Source organism: Neltuma alba, unplaced genomic scaffold (assembly GCF_004799145.2).
Source record: "Neltuma alba isolate B1F8T4 unplaced genomic scaffold, ASM479914v2 tig00004377_pilon, whole genome shotgun sequence".
Lineage (NCBI taxonomy): Eukaryota > Viridiplantae > Streptophyta > Magnoliopsida > Fabales > Fabaceae > Neltuma > Neltuma alba.
In genome coordinates, this window is record NW_021633681.1 from 272,004 (window position 1) to 291,387 (window position 19,384).

At 36.7% G+C, this 19,384-nt stretch overlaps 1 protein-coding gene across 1 annotated transcript; it reads right to left on the reverse strand.

Moving 5' to 3' along the window:
• Positions 1-15,263: 15,263 nt before the first annotated feature.
• On the reverse strand, positions 15,264-15,644 carry LOC114744523 (uncharacterized mitochondrial protein AtMg00860-like). The gene has a single exon (XM_028932692.1). The coding sequence runs from the start codon at positions 15,642-15,644 to the stop codon at positions 15,264-15,266; it is 381 nt and encodes a 126-aa protein (XP_028788525.1).
• Positions 15,645-19,384: the final 3,740 nt, after the last annotated feature.

Consider the following 19,384-nt stretch of genomic DNA (forward strand, 5'->3'; position numbering starts at 1 on the left):
ATTTTGATGAGACGAATTTTCCAATATTAGGGGGAGATAATAAGCAGCTGGATAAAGAAATCATATGGAAAGCATTATCATTATCTCATCTAGATCCTCGTACGCAACAATGTGAACTTGAAGTTCAAAGAATAATTCATTTGCAAAATATTGCAAATCAACTGCCAAATGCATTCACTGATCCTAAGAGAATTACTAAATCTCACATTCCAGCTGAAAATGCTCCAATTAGAATTGATGTCCCAGCAAGACAACTAGAAAGCGCAAGTGAAACCAAACCACGCCTGAAGCGGGGTAGACCAATCGGTTCCAAAGATAAAACTCCTAGAAAGAAAAAAGAAGCAAATAATCATGATGGTCATGATAGTCAAATTGAGGAGGCAAGTCCTATAGGAGGGGACCGAAACATAACTAATCAAAAGACCTCAGAGGAGGCTCAGGTACCTGAAAATAATGAAGAGATCTCAATAAGTTATGTTACTACAGGAAAAAGATGGAACCGAGAGAACACAGTTGTTGACAATATTTTTTCATATAATGTTGCTGTTGAAATAATTAATCAACATGAGGATCTTGAACCTACATCAGTTGAAGAATGTAGACATAGAGATGATTGGCCAAAATGGAAAGATGCAATTCAAGCAGAGTTAAATTCACTTTCAAAGCGTGAAGTTTTTGGACCTGTAGTCCATATACCAAATGGTGTGAAACCAGTTGGATACAGATGGGTCTTCGTGCGCAAACGAAATGAGAAAAATGAGATTGTTAGATATAAAGCACGGCTTGTAGCACAAGGATTTTCACAAAGACCTGGTATTGATTATGAAGAGACATATTCTCCTGTGGTGGATGCAATCACTTTAAGATATATAATTAGTTTGGCAGTCCATAGAAAACTTGAAATGCGTTTAATGGATGTTGTTACGGCATATTTATATGGTTCTTTAGATACTGAGATTTATATGAAAATCCCTGAAGGATTTAAATTGCCAGAGACATGTAAGAATTCTCGAGAAAATTATGCAATTCGTTTGCATAAATCCTTATATGGATTAAAACAATCTGGAAGAATGTGGTATAACCGACTTAGTGAATATTTGTTGAGAGAAGGTTATAAAAATGATCCAATTTGCCCATGTGTTTTTATAAAAAGAAATGGATCAGAGTTTGTTATAATTGCTGTCTATGTGGATGATTTAAATATAATTGGAACTCCTGAAGAGCTTCAAAAAGCAGTTGATTGTTTAAAGAAAGAATTTGAAATGAAAGATCTTGGAAGAACAAAGTTTTGCCTTGGCTTGCAAATTGAGCACTTGGCAAATGGAATTTTCCTCCATCAATCAACTTATATTGAAAAAGTATTAAAGCGATTTTACATGGATAAGGCACATCCGTTATCTACTCCTATGGTTGTAAGATCACTGGATAAGGATAAAGATCCTTTTCGTCCTCAAGAAGATGAGGAAGAACTTCTTGGTCCTGAAGTACCATATCTCAGTGCCATAGGTGCATTAATGTATCTTGCTAATTCAACACGACCTGATATTGCATTTGCTGTTAGTTTATTGGCAAGATTTAGTTCTTTCCCAACAAGAAGGCATTGGAATGGAATTAAGCATATATTTCGATATCTTCGAGGGACAATTGATATGGGATTATTTTACTCTAATGAATCAGAATCACAATTAATTGGCTATGCAGATGCAGGATTTCTATCAGATCCACATAAAGGCAAGTCTCAAACAGGATATTTATTTATTTGTGGAGGTACAGCGATCTCATGGCGTTCAACAAAACAAACTTTATCAGCTACCTCATCAAATCATGCGGAAATAATTGCAATTCATGAGGCAAGTCGAGAATGCGTTTGGCTGAGGTCAGTGACTCAACATATTCAAAAAATGTGTGGTTTTTCCCTTGAACAGAAGATTCCAACAGTATTATATGAAGACAATACAGCATGCATAGCTCAATTAAATGGAGGATATATCAAAGGAGACAGAACAAAACATATTTCTCCAAAGTTCTTTTTCACTCATGATCTTTTGAAAAGTGGTGATATAGATGTTCAACAAATTCGCTCATGTGACAACCTTGCTGATTTGTTTACCAAGACACTGCCGACTAGAACATTTGAGAAGTTAGTGTATGGTATTGGAATGCGCAGACTTAAAGACTTAAAATGATGTTATCATTAGGGGGAGTAAATATTGTGTACTCTTTTTCCTTCACTGGGTTTTTGTCCCAATGGGTTTTTCCTAGTAAGGTTTTAATGAGGCACAATACTCATTATGGACATCCAAGGGGGAGTGTTATGAATATTGCATGAGTGGATGTCCATAACCCCTAACCCTTAGAATTCTTATAGGATTCCTTACCTTCAAGTGTCATAAACTACATAACCTCCTAATGAATGACTTGGAGGAGTTTCTCATTGTTAATGCTATTATGATGTTCTTTATTCCTTTGTAACCTTAGTATAGGACTTCAATGCTTGGAGGCCTATAAATAGAGGGCATACATGAGGCATTTGTACCTTGAACCAAAGTGAATGAGAAAAGGCCATTGTCTTCTCTATCTCTTGCTTTCTTTTCTACCCTTCATTCTCCTTACTTCTTGTAGTTTTATCACAAAAAGCTAATTATTTATTAATTTGACTGTTATACTACCTCCGGTTTTTAATATAAAAGCTAGTTTGAATTTAAGATTTGATTCTAAATATAAGACTCCAATCCACTTTGTTTCTCATATTTATTTATTGTTTTCTAAAGGTAATCCTTATAGTAATGATAGTTTTATCTAATACACTTGATTAGTAAGGATATTTTATAAAAGACAACATCTATTTATTACAAATAACTAACTTAACTAATTTTCTTAATCTACTTAAATTAGTCAACTAACTCTTATGTTAAGCACCGGAGGTAGTATATTTATATTTCTCAGGTTTATACCGACATACTGTGCAGTGTTTTTCACTACTTCAAACGTAAATGATAATCAAGGAAATCAAGAAATTATTAATGAAAAATTTAATAATTTTAGCTATTTAATTCATGTCTTCCAATTGAATATGTAGAACATCAGAACAGCTAATCCTCAAAAATGTGTCATGTAATTAATATGAAACTGAGTGGAGTGAGTATTACGGTTCTAGCTAGTCCAGTCAACATCTATCCTCTTAAACACCGGTTCTCAAGTTCCAAATCTCCCTCAGGCCCCCGAAAAAAAAAGAAGGGAAAATTTCACTGTAGGACCGCATAAGACAATTAATCTCAAAGAGTCTCCAAAACTTTCTGAAACCTCACTGCAGGACCAAGGGGCCAATCTGATATTAATTCCACAAACGAAATGACGCCACTACCCTTAGCATCAGGTGAACCAGTCCACATGTGAACGGACTGATTCCACGTGTGAATATATATATTTCTTCTGCAAATTGGCTAGTTCCTCTTGCAAATGCGATCTCCCGCACTTGTTCCCTCACGGACACATGCTTCAGGTGAACCAGTTCACATGTGAACAGACTGATTCCACGTGTGAATATATGTATTTATTCTGCAAATTGGCTAGTTCCCCTTGCAAACGCGCTCTCCTGCATTTGTTCCCTCACGAACGCATGCATCAGGTGAACCAGTCCACATGTGAACGGACTGATTCCACGTGTGAATATATGTATTTCTTCTGCAAATTGGCTAGTTCCCCTTGCAAATGCGCTCTCCCACACTTGTTCCCTCACGGACGCATGCATCAGGTGAACCAGTCCACATGTGAACGGACTGATTCCACGTGTGAATATATGTATTTCTTCTGCAAATTGGCTAGTTCCCCTTGCAAATGCGCTCTCCCACACTTGTTCCCTCACGGACGCATGCTTCAGCTGAACCAGTCCACATGTGAACGGACTGATTCCACGTGTGAATATATGTATTTATTCTGCAAATTGGCTAGTTCCCCTTGCAAATGCGCTCTCCAGCACTTGTTCCCTCGAGGAAATAAGTTTCTACTAGGGGCAGTGGCATCATTTTGTTTGTGGAATTAATATCAGATTGGCCCCTTGGTCCTGCAGTGAGGTTTCAGAAAGTTTTGGGGGCTCTTTGAGATTAATTGTCTTCTGCGGTCCTACAGTGAAATTTTTCTTAAAAAAAAAATCTAAATCTGCCGTGTTGAAAATTCCAAAATAATAAAAACTACGAAGATAAATGAGAATAGCAAAAGGAGTTAACCGTACGCCGGATATATTTGAGATTGATTGTCTCGTGTCTCCGCAACAGGATTAGCAATTTGCCTATTTGCTGTAATAGAAAAATAGGCGGAATAACCGTCAAGCCCATTTGCTATTTAAGGTATGAAATGTACGCCTTTTACCAGGAACTGGCCCCGCCATCTGCGCTTCCGCCACCAGCTCCTTCGCCGGCATCCACTTCCGAAGGTCAGTTGTTACAGCTTCAAGGAATAAATATTTTACGAATTTTTTCACCCAAATTTGCTGCGCTTGAAAGATTATTTTGACAACGAAGCTAGAACTCTGCTGACAAATCTACAGGGTTAAGAGTGTAAATTTATTCTAAAAGCTTTCATTCAAAAACTAGAACTCTTCTAAATAGAAGACCTTCTGTTTAAAAGTTTAAGTGTAAAGAATATGTAATTTAAACTAATAAATGATGTTTTAATTAATAATACTTTTTCATTACAAAGGGTGAGCTGACAATTTAGTGTTACGAGTGGGATCAAAGCTTTGTACCACTATGCAGCACAGGTATCGAGTTTAATTAACAATTTTAAACTCGGGAATTGTTTCACAAGAAATTTAAAAAATAGTATAATTTTAACAAAAATAGTGAATATATATGTAACTTAGTTTTTCTTTTTCTTTTTCTTTTTGGTTTTATTCAGATAAAAGCAGGATTTCACGTGGGATAAATATTGCCATAGCTGTTCCAACGGTGACATTCATATTGCTCTGCTTCTTGTGCTTAAAAAGGAGGGCAAGAAAAGATGCTTCAGCTCCTAAACCAAGTGGTATGATACATATCAGCTCTCATGTTTAATTTGATACACGCAATTGTCGCTTTAATTATTACATGGAAGTTCCTTAGATGACTAATTAATATCATGATCCCTACTTTTTTTTTGGATACCATCAGAACAGCCACAAATGACTTCTCTCCTGACAATAAACTTGGTCAAGGAGGATTTGATGAGGTTTACAAGGTATATAAATCTATTATACTTGTAAAAGTCGGGATCACTGCTCTCAAAATCATAAATAACTATTTGTTTGCAAATGGATTTTAATAGATTGATTATTCCTTATGAAGAGTGTTCTACCTGATGGACAAGAGTTAGCCGTAAAAAGAGTATCAAGCGGTTCAAAACAAGGTGTGGGAGAATTTAAGAATGAAGTTGTTATGATGGCAAAACTTCAACATAGAAATCTCGTAAGGTTACTTGGATTTTATTTGGATGAAGAAGAAAAGATGCCCGTATACAAATTTTTGCCCAACAGAAGCTTGGATAATTTTTTGTTTGGTAGGTTTTGCAAAATTATTTTCTGCGTTTAGTTGTGCATATGCTCACTCTTCAAATTATATAATAATTATTGTTAATTGCATTGGCTAACTTGGGGTGAGGATGTGAATCTAATTTTTTATCTTATCATTTGAATTGGCTTCTTATTGGGCGTCCAGGACTTGAAAACCAAGGTAAATTGAATTGGTCAAGATGTTACAAGATTATAGAAGGCATTACAAGAGGGATGCTTTATCTTCATGAAGATTCTCAACTAAAAATCATACATCATGATCTTAAAGCTAGTAATGTATTGTTGGATGAAGATTTGAATCCAAAAATCTCTGATTTTGGTATGGCTAAAATATTTGGAGTTGATCAAACGCACGCAAGCACAAGCAGAGTTGTCAGCACCTTGTAAGTTAAATTTCTTCATGCCAATTGTTTTGCATCATACTTTATAATAAACTTGAGAAAAGAAATTATTTATCACGTAATGTGTGCTTTTTTTTTTTAGTGGATACATGGCTCTAGAATATGCAATACATGATCATATTTCAATCAAATCTGATATATATAGTTTTGTTGTCCTAATTTTGGAGATTATTAGCAGCAAGAAGAATACATCTTTCTATATTTCAAGCTATGCTGAAGACCTAGTAACCTATGTGAGTATATTATCTTTTTTCGAGTGAAAGCTACGTAGGTATACTATCAAAAGTAAATAAACTTAGATGGTAGCTAGAGGGGTCAAAATCTTGACACATTAATTATATATTATTGGAATTGCACTTTGCAGGCCTGGAGGCTGTGGAGGGAAGGGAGGCCATTGGAATTGCTGGATCCTAGTTTAAGAGATTCTTGTTCAAGAAATGAAGTTATCAAATGCATCCATATGAGCTTGTTCAGGAAAACCCAGCTCTGAGACCTACAGTACAGTCTATTATGGTGATGCTAAGCAGTCACTCCGTCACATTGTCGGATCCTCGGGAGCCAGTCTTTTTTGTTGGCCGCCATAGAACATATTCAAACAATCCAGCCATTTATGAAAATAGTTCAGATCAATCTACCAGCAAGTCTGCGCAGTGATCTGTGGATAAAGATCCTATTACTGATTTGTACCCTCGCTAATATCCTCGTTTATTGCTTAAATGCTCATCAACTCAGTAGCGTATATGTCAAACATCGGTGAAAGCTTGACACCAGTGTTCAAAGATAAAACTGGTTTCGATAGAAAGTTTAATTAGGCAAAGTATCAAGAAATTTAATCAGATAAGTTACTTGTATTTGTATATTATTTTACCTTCTGGGGGAGGATAATATGACAGCTTTTCATACATATCTTTTACTCAATAATGAATGATGTTTCTGTTAATGATTCTCAATCCATTCATTATACGCAGTTGATATTTGAACAACTGGAATGATGGAGAACAATTCATAAGAGGATGTACCTAGATATGCGTGGTAGATCTTAGTTAAAATCGAATTTAATAAATGAAGAGAAGGAAAAGGGAAAGTGATCAAGTTGTCACTTGTCATTGTCAAAAGTTTTAAGCAAAAGATTACGATCAGTTAGATGTTCCTCTCTCATTTGCAAAGATTATTCTTCGGATTTATGTTTTTTCACCTTACAGTATTGTAATCGGAAGACTACTCTGATAAAGGTAGATAGTTGTATATATTTTTGAAAAAATCCAAAAAAAAAAAAAAGATTGTTGAATGTCAAAATTTTAAATCAGTATTGGTTACTACACTCATAAAAAAAAATGACTACACTCAAAAAGCAAATTGCAATATACTTTTGTAGTAATTCCTGATTTAGAATTTTAAATTCAATGGTCTTTTTTTAATATTTTTTTAATGTTTTTTATCTCTACCTTTTTATCATTTGAACATAAATTTTGAATTCTTCATCTAAATGAAATTTTTTTTATTTAAGCAAAAAGTTTTTGATATCTATATGTCCTCGCCCAGAAATTTTTCATTTTTTCCTACCTTTTCAACTATCTTTTAGGTAAAATGCTTTCTTCTTAGATTATTATGTAACCCGTGTAATGTCTGGAAAAATAATCCAATTATTTATTTAACAATATGTTACTCCTATTTTCTTTCGGCAATGACGCGGAAAGAAGAGTCTAATGATAAATGACCGTTAATGAAGACGTGAAAACATTTTCACGTTTAAAAAGGCCTAAAAATTTAAATAACCAAAATTTTTTCACGGCCTTGTCGCAGATACGAAAAAGAATAGATGAAAATATTAATATTTGTTAATTTTTTATTATATCATTATATTTCTCGAGTTTTTTTTTTCATTACTTAATGTATAGTTGAACAATACTCAAGAAGAGATGGTGCTTTCTAGATTTTATCCAACAAAACTCTGGTTAAAGATATCATTGTTTAAGCTAGATATATTTCTGTATAAGAATTGAGATGTAGACGTCGTAACGTAAATCTCATATATAGAGGCAAATTTTTGTGTCCATCTTTCAGCTAGAAACTTAAAGATATCATTGTTCAAGCTAGATCTATTTCTGTATAAGAACTGAAATGTAGACGTCGTAACATAAATCTCATATATAGAGGCAAATTTTTGTGACCATTTTTTTAGCTAGAAATACGAAATGCTAGGTAGGTAATTTATGCACTTTTAATTTGATCAACCATAAGTTGTCTCCGACACATGTAAGATTTGGCAAGCTAGCCAGCGTTGAATCATTGTAAAAGTAAAACCATGTGTTCTGAAAAAGCAGTTCCTTTCATTTGTACTGATGCTGGAAGTCTTGAACCTAAAAGAAGGATGGAAGAGCCCAATAAGGGTGGACCATTGAAAATGCGGAGTTGTAAGCAGGAAAAGTCGCAACAAAATTTAAGGCTAACTGCATAATAAATTGTAGTGATGGAGGACTTATTCCTACTTACGCGTTGCTTAAAGAGACTTGTTCCCTTGTTTCCAAGCTATCGAGAGTGAACATCTTCTGCACACTTTAATGCATGCCTCAGGATCTTCACAGTGAAGTAACCACAATTCCAAACATTACATCGGGAATAATAAGGTTACCATCGGTAGTTAGATGTGTCCCTTACTAATTTTCAGAGAGGATTATTCTTAGCATATATTTTTTCCATACCGTACACTTGAGTAACCAAATGACTCTCTCTGACTAAGGTTATTCACGTACACTTTAGTAATATTATTAATTGTGTTCTGACCAAAATTTCATCTGCTGATGAGAAGGCCAGTATTTACAGGGAAGGAGAGACAAGCAAACATACTACTATATGACTATTATTTTCAGTGTTGTATGGAAAAAAATAATTTAATTGATTATTTAACGGTATGCTATTCCTATTTGATGATTTCGGTGTTGACACGGATGATGATGAAAGTTTATCATATACTCCTCTAATTCTACTTATATGTTTTGACAAATTATATTAAAAATGACTTATAAATAAGATTATAGGAGAGTACATCTCATACTCATTAATCGTGTTTAATTCGATTGCCGTCAAGGGAGAAATTTAGCTGTGAGGAAGTTATCATACAAACGTTTTACTTGAACCAATAGTAAATTAATAACAGAGAAGCCTTGAAAATGAGGGCCTTCATTGTCGTATGCATGGGGGCTCAAAAAGTCAGACTCACGATAAATGAAGGCTGAAAATTCAGTCCACGTGAGACAACTTCCATAACCAATGGTGGAAATTCCACGTCAGGAGGTCAAGTGCATTTAATTCTCCAAAATTTTGTCCAACAAATTGGAAGAGAGGAGTAGTACGATTTTAGTCCAGTCCACATCTCTTGTCACTGGTTTACAAATTCTAAATCTGCGGCGTTGAAATTTCCAAGGTAATAAAAACTATAAGCATAAATGAGAAGCAAAAGGACCTAAGAGACGTATACGTACGGTACATGCATATATCTTACGTGTAACATCTCTTTTATTACCTTATTATATGTCAATTAAAACCATTATAACGTATTTTCCCGTGTTCCCGGGTGAAAAATTTCAGTTTCAAAATTTCACATTTAATTCTGTCAGTAAACTGTTCATTCGAATTTGGGTGAAGTTTGAAAATTCATAGCTAGTTCTAGAAAAATCAAAACGAGATGGTTCTAATTTTCACATGAAGCTTGCTAATATTTCTATAGAGAAAAAATATTCATTAGACTTAATTCCATTCAGAACAACATCAAAAAATTCAACAAGATGTACTATTCGTATGGTCAATTTTCAAATTTTCAGGATTTTAGCCCAATTTTGGAAGGGCAATCTCAGGTCCAAATTCCATCATTTGCTTATTATTTTATGTGTCACCATTTTGTCCTAATTTAGGCAATTTTATCGCCTAATCACCTCTTTCTTGAATTTTATATTCCTTTTTCCTTTTCCATACCCTTTAAGCATTCTACCACTCAATATTTCAACACTTGGGCATGTCATACCAATATAATTTACAACATATTACCATTCATAATCCATTACAAACTTTGCATAAAGTTTAATAACACATCATATGACATTTCAAAATAACATAATGATCATCAAGCTTCTCTATCCCAATACCAACTCCTTGCCTTAATCCATGGATAAGCCACTTCCTAAATAATAAATAAATTGACATGGGGGAATGAGATTGCATCGAAATCTTAGTAGCATTTGAATTACAATTATCATGCAAATCAAGCAAGTTACATGTGACATGTTATAGAACTTTAAGACATCCTCAAGTTACATAAATTCATACTTAATCTCATGCTAGAAGAGGAACATTAACACTTCCATGTTAACACAATGCAATGCACTTGGCCAAAGCATAAACTGAGGTTATTCAACCAACCAAAATCACAATACAATATCCTCAATCCAAATAAACAACAAATCATATTAAACAAGCAAGATATACAATCAAATTATAATTCAAAGCTGCCTTTTATCACTTGTCCAATTCGGTTACCTCAAGGAACAATGATCTTCCTTGATTCCTCCTCACAAAGCCTATTAAATCAAGCATAAATATAGGCCATATAACCAAACAACTTAAACATAATCCTTAAACTTTAACTTAACATTTTCTCCCCCTTTCTTTGATTTTTACTAAAACGATTCCTCCTTTAGAATCAATAACCTCACGACTCATTCCTACACGATTTTTCATGAGAAATTCAAATATGGAATCAAATTTTTTGAAAATCAAACTCCTTCCCCATGAATTCACCTTGGCCGAAAAGGGGGTGTAATCTTCCAAAAATTTCATTTTTTATTCCAATAATTTTAAACACTTTCCAACAGCATATCCCTACACAAAAACATGTTTGAAACCCATTAGAATCATCAAATCAAGCCAAAACAATTTGCTTCTGCATGAACAGCGCTAGGCCGAAATCTTGCTCTTAAACCCTAGGTGGATTTTCTTCCAAAAACCAATCCATACACCACTTAATCTTGCTTATTTCACTTGGTATTTAAGGTTTCTATCCTTCCCTAAACCTTCCATAGACAGACCAAAAATTTGACAGCATTTACACTTAGTTTTTCAACTGAAAACTCAACCAAAACTACCTTAAAGCTTAGGGATAGGAAGGCTTAAGCATACCTTGGTGTTTCCTTGATGTAATTTGAATGATTCCTTGCCTTAAACACTTGAAATTTTCAAACAAATAGGGCTGGAGCTACAGTGACAGAGTCTCCCCTTATTTTTCCAATTTTCCAACATTTATTTGTATTTTCTAAAGGGATATATATAGAAAAATCTGATTTGCCTTCCCTCTCTCTATTTGCATGAAATTTGCCACCTCATGGGGGTTATGTGGCAGTCATCAAATGCTAGAAGAAGTCAGATTTGAACAAGTGGCCAATTTCCAGATTTTTCCAAGCATTTATCCATGACTTTCACATTTTATTTAATAAAAATAGAGGGACCTGGAAGCTGCACAAAATTAGGTCCTTATTGGGCTCAATTTGGGCCCCAAAAATGGTTTTGGATGGTCCAAAAAGATGGTCCACAATCCAAATCAAAATCCCAAACCTATTTGAAACTTTATCGGTTACTATTTACTAGTAACATTCCATAATTTTTTCAGACCTCCAAAAATTTATTTCTCTTCATGATAATTCACCTTTTAATGTGATAACATGATCTGAAAATTTTGAGAATTTCTTGCCACCTCTAGGTATTTATTTTGAATTTTCTCTAATTAGGCTTTTATTAGTGTCACTGTGGGAAAATAAATTCTCTAAGATTAATTCCTGAATTTTCAAGGCCTAAAACTAATTTTATAAATTTAAATAAATATTTAGATGAATTATCCATCCTTTTTCCAAATTTATTGAGGCCTCTAACTAATTAAAATAATTATTTTCCTCTGATTTTCTAATATTTTTCTGAAAAACCTCTGTTTACGAGAAATTCCGTAATAATCTGCTTTCACCATAATTTCACCTTTCGGGTATCAATCGAGTTTCCAAAACTTCTAATTTATACTATTCCCATTTTTCAGAAATTTTCTAGAATTTTTCTCAAATTTTTCCATTTTGCCCTTCCTAGATTGATAATTACGAAAATGCTAGCCCGGATCTTATTGGGGTTTCACATCAAAAGTTGGTTCGTCTCCCTGTCTAGTTTTTACATTGGTCCCCATTCTAATTTTTGATTCCCTATGTCTAAGTAAAATTTCTCAGGATGTGACATTACGCTCCCAGCGCATGAAACGGCATTAATAATCACAAAACAACAACACCCTCTATGGTATCTTCCAGTGCCTCGGCTATGCCAATGTCCAGACTTGTCAAAAATGTGTTTCCGGCGGAGTCAAAGATATCCTTCAGAAATGCCCCAACAATAAAGGAGCCGTCGGTTGGTACGACGAGTGCTGGATACGTTTCTCCTGCGACTGGTATTTAATTTCTTCAACAAAATGGAAGAAGATCCTAGGTCATTTTTAACTAACAACACCAAGGCAACAGACACCACTGGCTTTATGAAGTGGTTGGGTCAAACCTTGGGAGTGGTTGTGAAGGAGGCATCTGAAGGCCGAAGCAAGAAACTTGCCAAGAAAGAAGACTATAATGCTTTTGATCCTCTATATATGGCGCAATGCACGTCGGCTATATTTGAGATTGATTGTTACAACAGTCTCAATAAATGTATCGACAAATTGCATATATGCTGTGATGGAAATGGAGGGGGAGGAAAACTAAAGGAATGAAACGTGCCCTTTTTACCAGGAAGCGCCTCCTCGACCACCAGCTCCTTCCAAAGGTCAATTATCATTCCTTCCAGGAAAAGTATATATATGAGACTGAATATCTAAGTCTTCTCCTTCCATCACATATACATGTTTTCTTTGCCACAGTAGTTCAAACGACGATACTCATAATGCAAGTCTCACCCTGCATCCTGTGCCTTAGACGGAGAGCATGCAAGAATGTTTCAGTCCCAAAAACGGGTATTGAATTAGCCTTCATGTTTAGATAGACGTGCAATTTTCACTTTACATGGTAATTAGTATGTTTTCATTCATGAATAATATTAGAAATTTACAATGACCTAACAGTTGCAATGATAGAATTTCAAATGAACGTGTATATATATATGATGAAAACACTTTGCCACTGGCTATATATATTGCTTATCAGAAATCTCAATACATCCAAATGGAAATATTGCAGAACATAACAGAACCGTACAGCAAAACGTAATGAAATAGCAGAAAGGAAGGGAAGCAACAGGGGAGGTACAGAAGATAGCAGAGGGAATCTATCCAAAAAGGAAATCGTTCCAAAATCTAGCACACACTCCCCAACAGCCTTTGTCCTATTATATTGAGTTGTCTAATTCCTGAAGTTTCCATGATTTCTTCCTGATCCATTGGCTTCTATGTGGCCTATCATGGATAATGGAGCTTCCATCTGTCACTGAAACCGAGTGCTCTTAGCCCATTTAGTTTTGGATCATAACATTACCTCCCTCTTTAAATCAGACCTTATCCTTAAGGCCAAAAGACGGATATAATTTGCGTAATGTATCGGCATCTTCCCAAGTGCGGTCATTGGAAGCATCCCACTTAACCAGATATTGTCGAACCCATTGGTTACCGACTTGAACCGTAAGAGTGTCTAACAGATCCACTGGCTACGAAATGGGTCCCTCAGGCATCGTCAATAATGGTAGAGGAAAATAAGGGTTGCCAGGCTCATCCCCAACAAATTTCTTGAGCAGGAAGACATGAAAAACTGGATGTATCTTTGCCTGTTCTGGTAGTTGGAGTCGATAAGTGACTTGACCAATTCATTTAATCACCTGAAAAGGTCCGAAGTAGCGCATTAATAGTTTTTGATATTTCCATAGTTGGACCAAATGCTAGCGGTAAGGTTGAAGTTTGACGAGCACCCAATCATGAATTTGAAATTTAAGTTCAGTCCGCTTTTTATCTGCGAAGTGCTTCATCCTCGTCTGAGCTTGCTGAATATTACCTTTCAAAATTTCTAACAGCTCATCTCGTTGCATTAAGTGTTAATGGACATCCAGTGGAGTATCTTTAGATGAAGAACGGCGAAGCAAAGGAGGTGGGTCTCTGCCATAAACTATCTTAAAGGGTACCATGCCGATAGATGTGTGAAATGAAGTATTGTACTAGAATTCAGCCCATGGGAGGAACGAAAGCCATTTACGTGGGTATTCATGAACCATGCATCTCAGATACATTTCGACACATTTATTAACAGCTTCTGATTATCCATCGGTCTGAGGTGGTATGCAAAGCTAAAACAGAGTGACGTTCCCTGTAATTTCATCAAATGTCTCCAAAAGCTACTAGTAAAAGTACAGTCTCTGTCTGAAACAATGGTCTTGGGCACATCATGTGACTTAACCACATTGTTTAAAAAAACCTTTGCTACTTGCGCAGCATTAAAATTCGGAGATAATGCCATGAAGTGGCCATATTTCGACAACTTGTCTACTACTACAAAGATCGTAGCATATCCTCTGACTGGTGGGAGTCCCGTTATGAAATCCATGGCTATGTCTTCCCAAATTCTCTCTGGAATAGGCAGGGGATTGAGGAGCCCCACGGGACATAGTTGACTGGTTTTGGCCTCTTGGCAAACCATGTAGTTACGTACAAAAATACGAATATCATCACGCATTCGAGGCCAATAAAAGATCCTTTCTATCCTTTGAAATGTGCGCAGAAACCCAGAATGCCCACCAATTACCAAAGAGTGAAATTCTTCCAACACTCGACGGATAAGATGAGGATCATTGTGTGGTAATACCAGTTTGTTCTTCCAGTATAATTCCCCTCTTTTTATCTGAAATTTTTCTGTATCTGTTAAGTCCGAAGGAAACTCTTGTTTCAACTGCTGAATTAAATCTGAAGCATGCACCTGGTTATAAACGAATTCCATAAATGAATCCCCCATTGAAGAAATGGCCATACAGGTTGCCCGTGACAGAGCATCAGTGACTTGATTATTCACCCCTGGTTTATATTCGATTCAAAACTGATACCCGAGCAGCTTGGGAAGGCATGATTCTTGCTCCGGTGTATGGATCACCTGATCTTGCAAGTGTTTGGGGCTTGCATGGTCAGTCCTTATAACAAATGGATGACCGATGAGATAATGGTGGAACTTAGTGACGGCCTCGGTGATAGCATATAATTCTCGTATGTACGCAGATTGAGACTACATTCTCGGTGATAACTTCTTAGAGAAATAAGCAATGGGATGGTTATCTTAGCTAAGCACGGCTCCTATACCCACTCCAAAGGCATCAGTTTCGAGTATAAAGGATTTTGAGAAATCCTGTAGAGTCAAAATTGGAGCCTCAGTCAAAACATCTTTGAGCCTCTCAAAGGCAGATTGAGCTTGATCATCCCACTTGAAAGCATCTTTGGCTAACAAACGAGTTAATGGGTCGGCTATATTGGCATACCCTTTTATGAATCTTCTATAATATCCACTCAATCCCAGGAATCCCTTTAGTTGTGTCACGTTTTTTGGACTGGGCCATTGTCGTATAGCCTGAATCTTCCTTCCATCCATCTCTACTCCTTTTTCCGAGACTATGTGGCCCAGATATTCAATCTTTCTCTGTCCAAAAGAACACTTGGACATTTTTGCAAAAAGCTGATGGTTGTGCAATTGAGTCAGAACCATATCCAAATGCTATAAATGTGCCTCCCACGTGCTACTGTAAATCACAATATCATCAAAAAATATGAGGATGAAGTGACGTAGGAAAGGTCGAAAAATGGAGTTCATAAGTGACTGAAAGGTCACCGGTGCATTTGACAATCCGAACGGCATTACCAACCATTCATATAATCCCAGATGAGTACGGAAAGCGGTCTTCTCTCTGTCAGCTTCCCGCATCAAGATTTGATGATATCCTGATCGAAGATCCAGTTTGGAATAAAACACCGAGCCATGAAGTTCATCGATTAGCTCATCCACAGTTGGCATCGGAAATGAATCTTTTACGGTTACTGCATTTAAGGCTCTATAGTCAACGCAAAACCTCTATGTCCCATCTTTTTTTTAGACCAAAATAACTGGAGCTGAAAATGGACTTGAACTGGGCTGTATCAACCCTTCATCAGGAGCTCAGAAACGATCTTCTCTATTTCATCTTTCTGGCTAACCGGATATCAATAAGGACGCACCTTAACCGAACTGGTTCCTGGCAATAATTCGATGCGGTGTTCATGGCTTCTAGATGGTAGTAAACCATGTGGTTTATCAAATACCGATCGATATTTTATAAGAAGCTGAAGCATATCGTCTATGTGCCTTCCGGAAATTCCAAACCGTCCCCACTGTCTTCTATTCGTTCAACTGTATATAATTCCGCCATAGCCTCTGTTTGTTGTATCCTTACTAAATGGTTAAACTGAGCCTGCAAAATAGGTGGTCCTCTAAATCCCTTTAGTGTTATGAATTTCTCGTCCTCCAAGAATTTGATAGTCGACGTACTGTAATCGGCCACATGCGGACCTAGAGTCTCGAGCCAGTCAGCACCAATGACTATATCATATCCTGCTACCGGTAGTAAGTATAAGGTCATGATCAGAGTATGCCCCTGAATCTGCACAGGAAGATCCACCACTGTTTCATTGCTCCTCAAAATCTTTCCGAAGCCGCCTAATACCCTGAGTTCCTTTGCTAAAACAATAGGCAGTTGGAGGTGATGTACAATACGAGGGTGAATAAAAGTGTCCAAACTGCCTCCATCCAATAATATTTGTACATCAAGACCGTGAACAGAGCCATTAAATTTGATAGTCATCGGACCCTGAGTCCCACGAAGAGCGTGTACTAATAAGTGATGTAATGTAGCGTCAGCTTCGCGTGTTTCCGTCTCTTCTAACGCTATTTCTTCTTCGACCTCATCTTCTGCCTGAAGCATCATGAGTTGCTTGTTCGGACATCTGTGGGTGGGTGTGAACTTGGCGTCACATGTATAGCACAAACCCTTCTCTCTCCTAACTTGCATTTCAGCTGGAGTCATCTTTTTTATCGGAGGCATGTTGGGCATCGGAAGTAGTGGAGGTAGGTTAGCTTTCCCTCCCGTCGTCAAGCTAGATGTTCCTGTAGCCCCAGTATTTGCTTTCAGACCACTACCATTTCCCTATGATGAAGACCCGTATGAGGATCTACTCTTCCGCATATTGACGATATAGGTCGTGGTGTTTGAAAATAGTCGGGCTAATGCCATCACTTTTATGACGGTAGTCGGTTGCTGCACCATCACATCTCGGCGTAGATCAGGTTTCAAGCCCCCTAGATAGCAATCAAGCAAGGCAAGTTCTGGGACATCCTTAGTGCGATTGGCTAGCGACAAGAATGTCGTATTATACTCATCTAACTACCCCTATTGGGTCAGCTTGAATAGCCACGCGCATGCACAATCAAACTGTGTAGGGCCATATTGTTCCTCTACAGCATGAGCAAGAGCTTGCCATGATGGTATTCTCTGCGCTTTCTCAAGCATCTGGAACCAAGGTAGTACATCGCCATCAAAATGCACTGACGCAATAACCATCCTCTGTGGATCCTCAACTCCATAATATTTGAAATACTGTTCAGCTTTAAAAATCCAGTCTAACGCATCTGTCCCATCGAAACGGGGAAAATCCAGCTTGATCTGTTTCCCCATATATAGAATGGAGTTGGATGATAGCGTCTCCGGTTCACCATGAGAATGAAATGTTGTCTTCGGATTGTCTCGCGATGGTTCCACCTTGCTATTAATATTGTCCACAGCCTTGGTCAATGCCTCCAGTAGACTTTCCATATGTGAGAAACGTCCCTTGGCTTCCTCCATAAAGTCATTGGCCTTTTTCATATCTTTGGAGCTCCTTGAGTCTTGTGTTTTCTGCCATAGCACCTCTCAATGAAAGCACCAATTGCAATGATAGAATTTCGAATGAACGTGTATATATATATATGATGAAAACGCTTTGCCACTGGCTATATATATTGCTTATCATAAATCTCAATACATCCAAATGGAAATATTGCAGAACATAACAAAACTGTACAGCAAAACGTAATGAAATAGCAAAAAGGAAGGGAAGCAGCAGGGGAGGTACAGAAGATAGGGGAGGGAATCTATCCAGAAAGGAAATTGTTCCAAAATCTAGCACACACTCCCCAACGGCCTTTGTCCTATTATATGAGCTGTCTAATTCCGAAGTTTCCATGATTTCTTCCTGATCCGTTGGCTTCTACGTGGCCCATCATGGACAATGGGGCTTCCATCTGTCACTGAAACCAAGTGCTCCTGGCCCATTTGGTTTTGGATCATAACAACAGTTTTCAATTGACCATTCAAAGTAAACATATAATGTTTGTAAAGTCTTGGGAAATTGATTATATGTAGCTGAGATTTCAAGTGCGAAGCCGCTACATTTTGATTTTCGGTGACATCAAATCAGCCACAAACGACTTCTCCCCCGACAATAAACTTGGAAAAATTATTTTCAAGTGGATATGGCGAGGTGTACAAGGTAGATAATTCTATTTTCTTGATAGATATCGCGAGCACTCTCAAACATAAATTATTTTCGTTTATAAATTGAATTTAGTAGCTGGTTATCTTCTATGCAGGGCATTTTACCTTATGGATAAGAGTTAGCTGTGAAGAGACGATCAAGTAGTTCCAACCAAGGTTTGCCTGAATTTAAGAACGAAGTAGTGACGATGGCAAAACTTCAACACAGAAATCTTGTAGGTTTTCTCGGATTTTGTTTGGATGAAGAAGTAAAGATACTTGTGTATGAATTTGTGCCTAACAAAAGCTTGGATAATTTTTTGTTTGGTGAGTTATGCAGAATTAATTTTTGAATTTAGGTAAACGAAATAATTCTTTTTAGTAATTTGTTTGAACTTGGTTGAGATGTGAATATAACCCTTTATCAGGACTTGAAAATAATGGCCCGTTTGGTTCATGGGATCAATGGGCATGAAATGGAATGGAATGATTGGGAGTGTAATGTAATATAATTATGATTATAATAAAGTTGTTTGGTACAATATTAAGAATGATAAAATTAAATCTGTTATTTATATTTAATTAAATACAAATAAAATTGAAATTACAAATTTTTGTTTGATTTACTGCTTATTTCCTCTTCCTCATCCATTGACACAATACTTAACCATCACTGTTGGCCTTCATTCACCTTTATAGTGCCTCCTTCGGAGCGATCATTCTTCATCCCCTAGGTTCTTTTCGATCCAGGTGCGTCACATGAGTAGAATCACCACTCCCACAAGTTAGAAATAGAAAACATCCCACTTCCAAAAAATCCTCCCCCCTACCTTCTTTCACGTCCAAGTGTGTCATCCCACCC

What these genes read in the sequence shown, in the direction of transcription:
- LOC114744523 (XM_028932692.1), bottom strand. Translation starts at nt 15,644, where the DNA reads ATGTCCAAGTGTTCTTTTGGACAGAGAAAGATTGAATATCTGGGCCAC.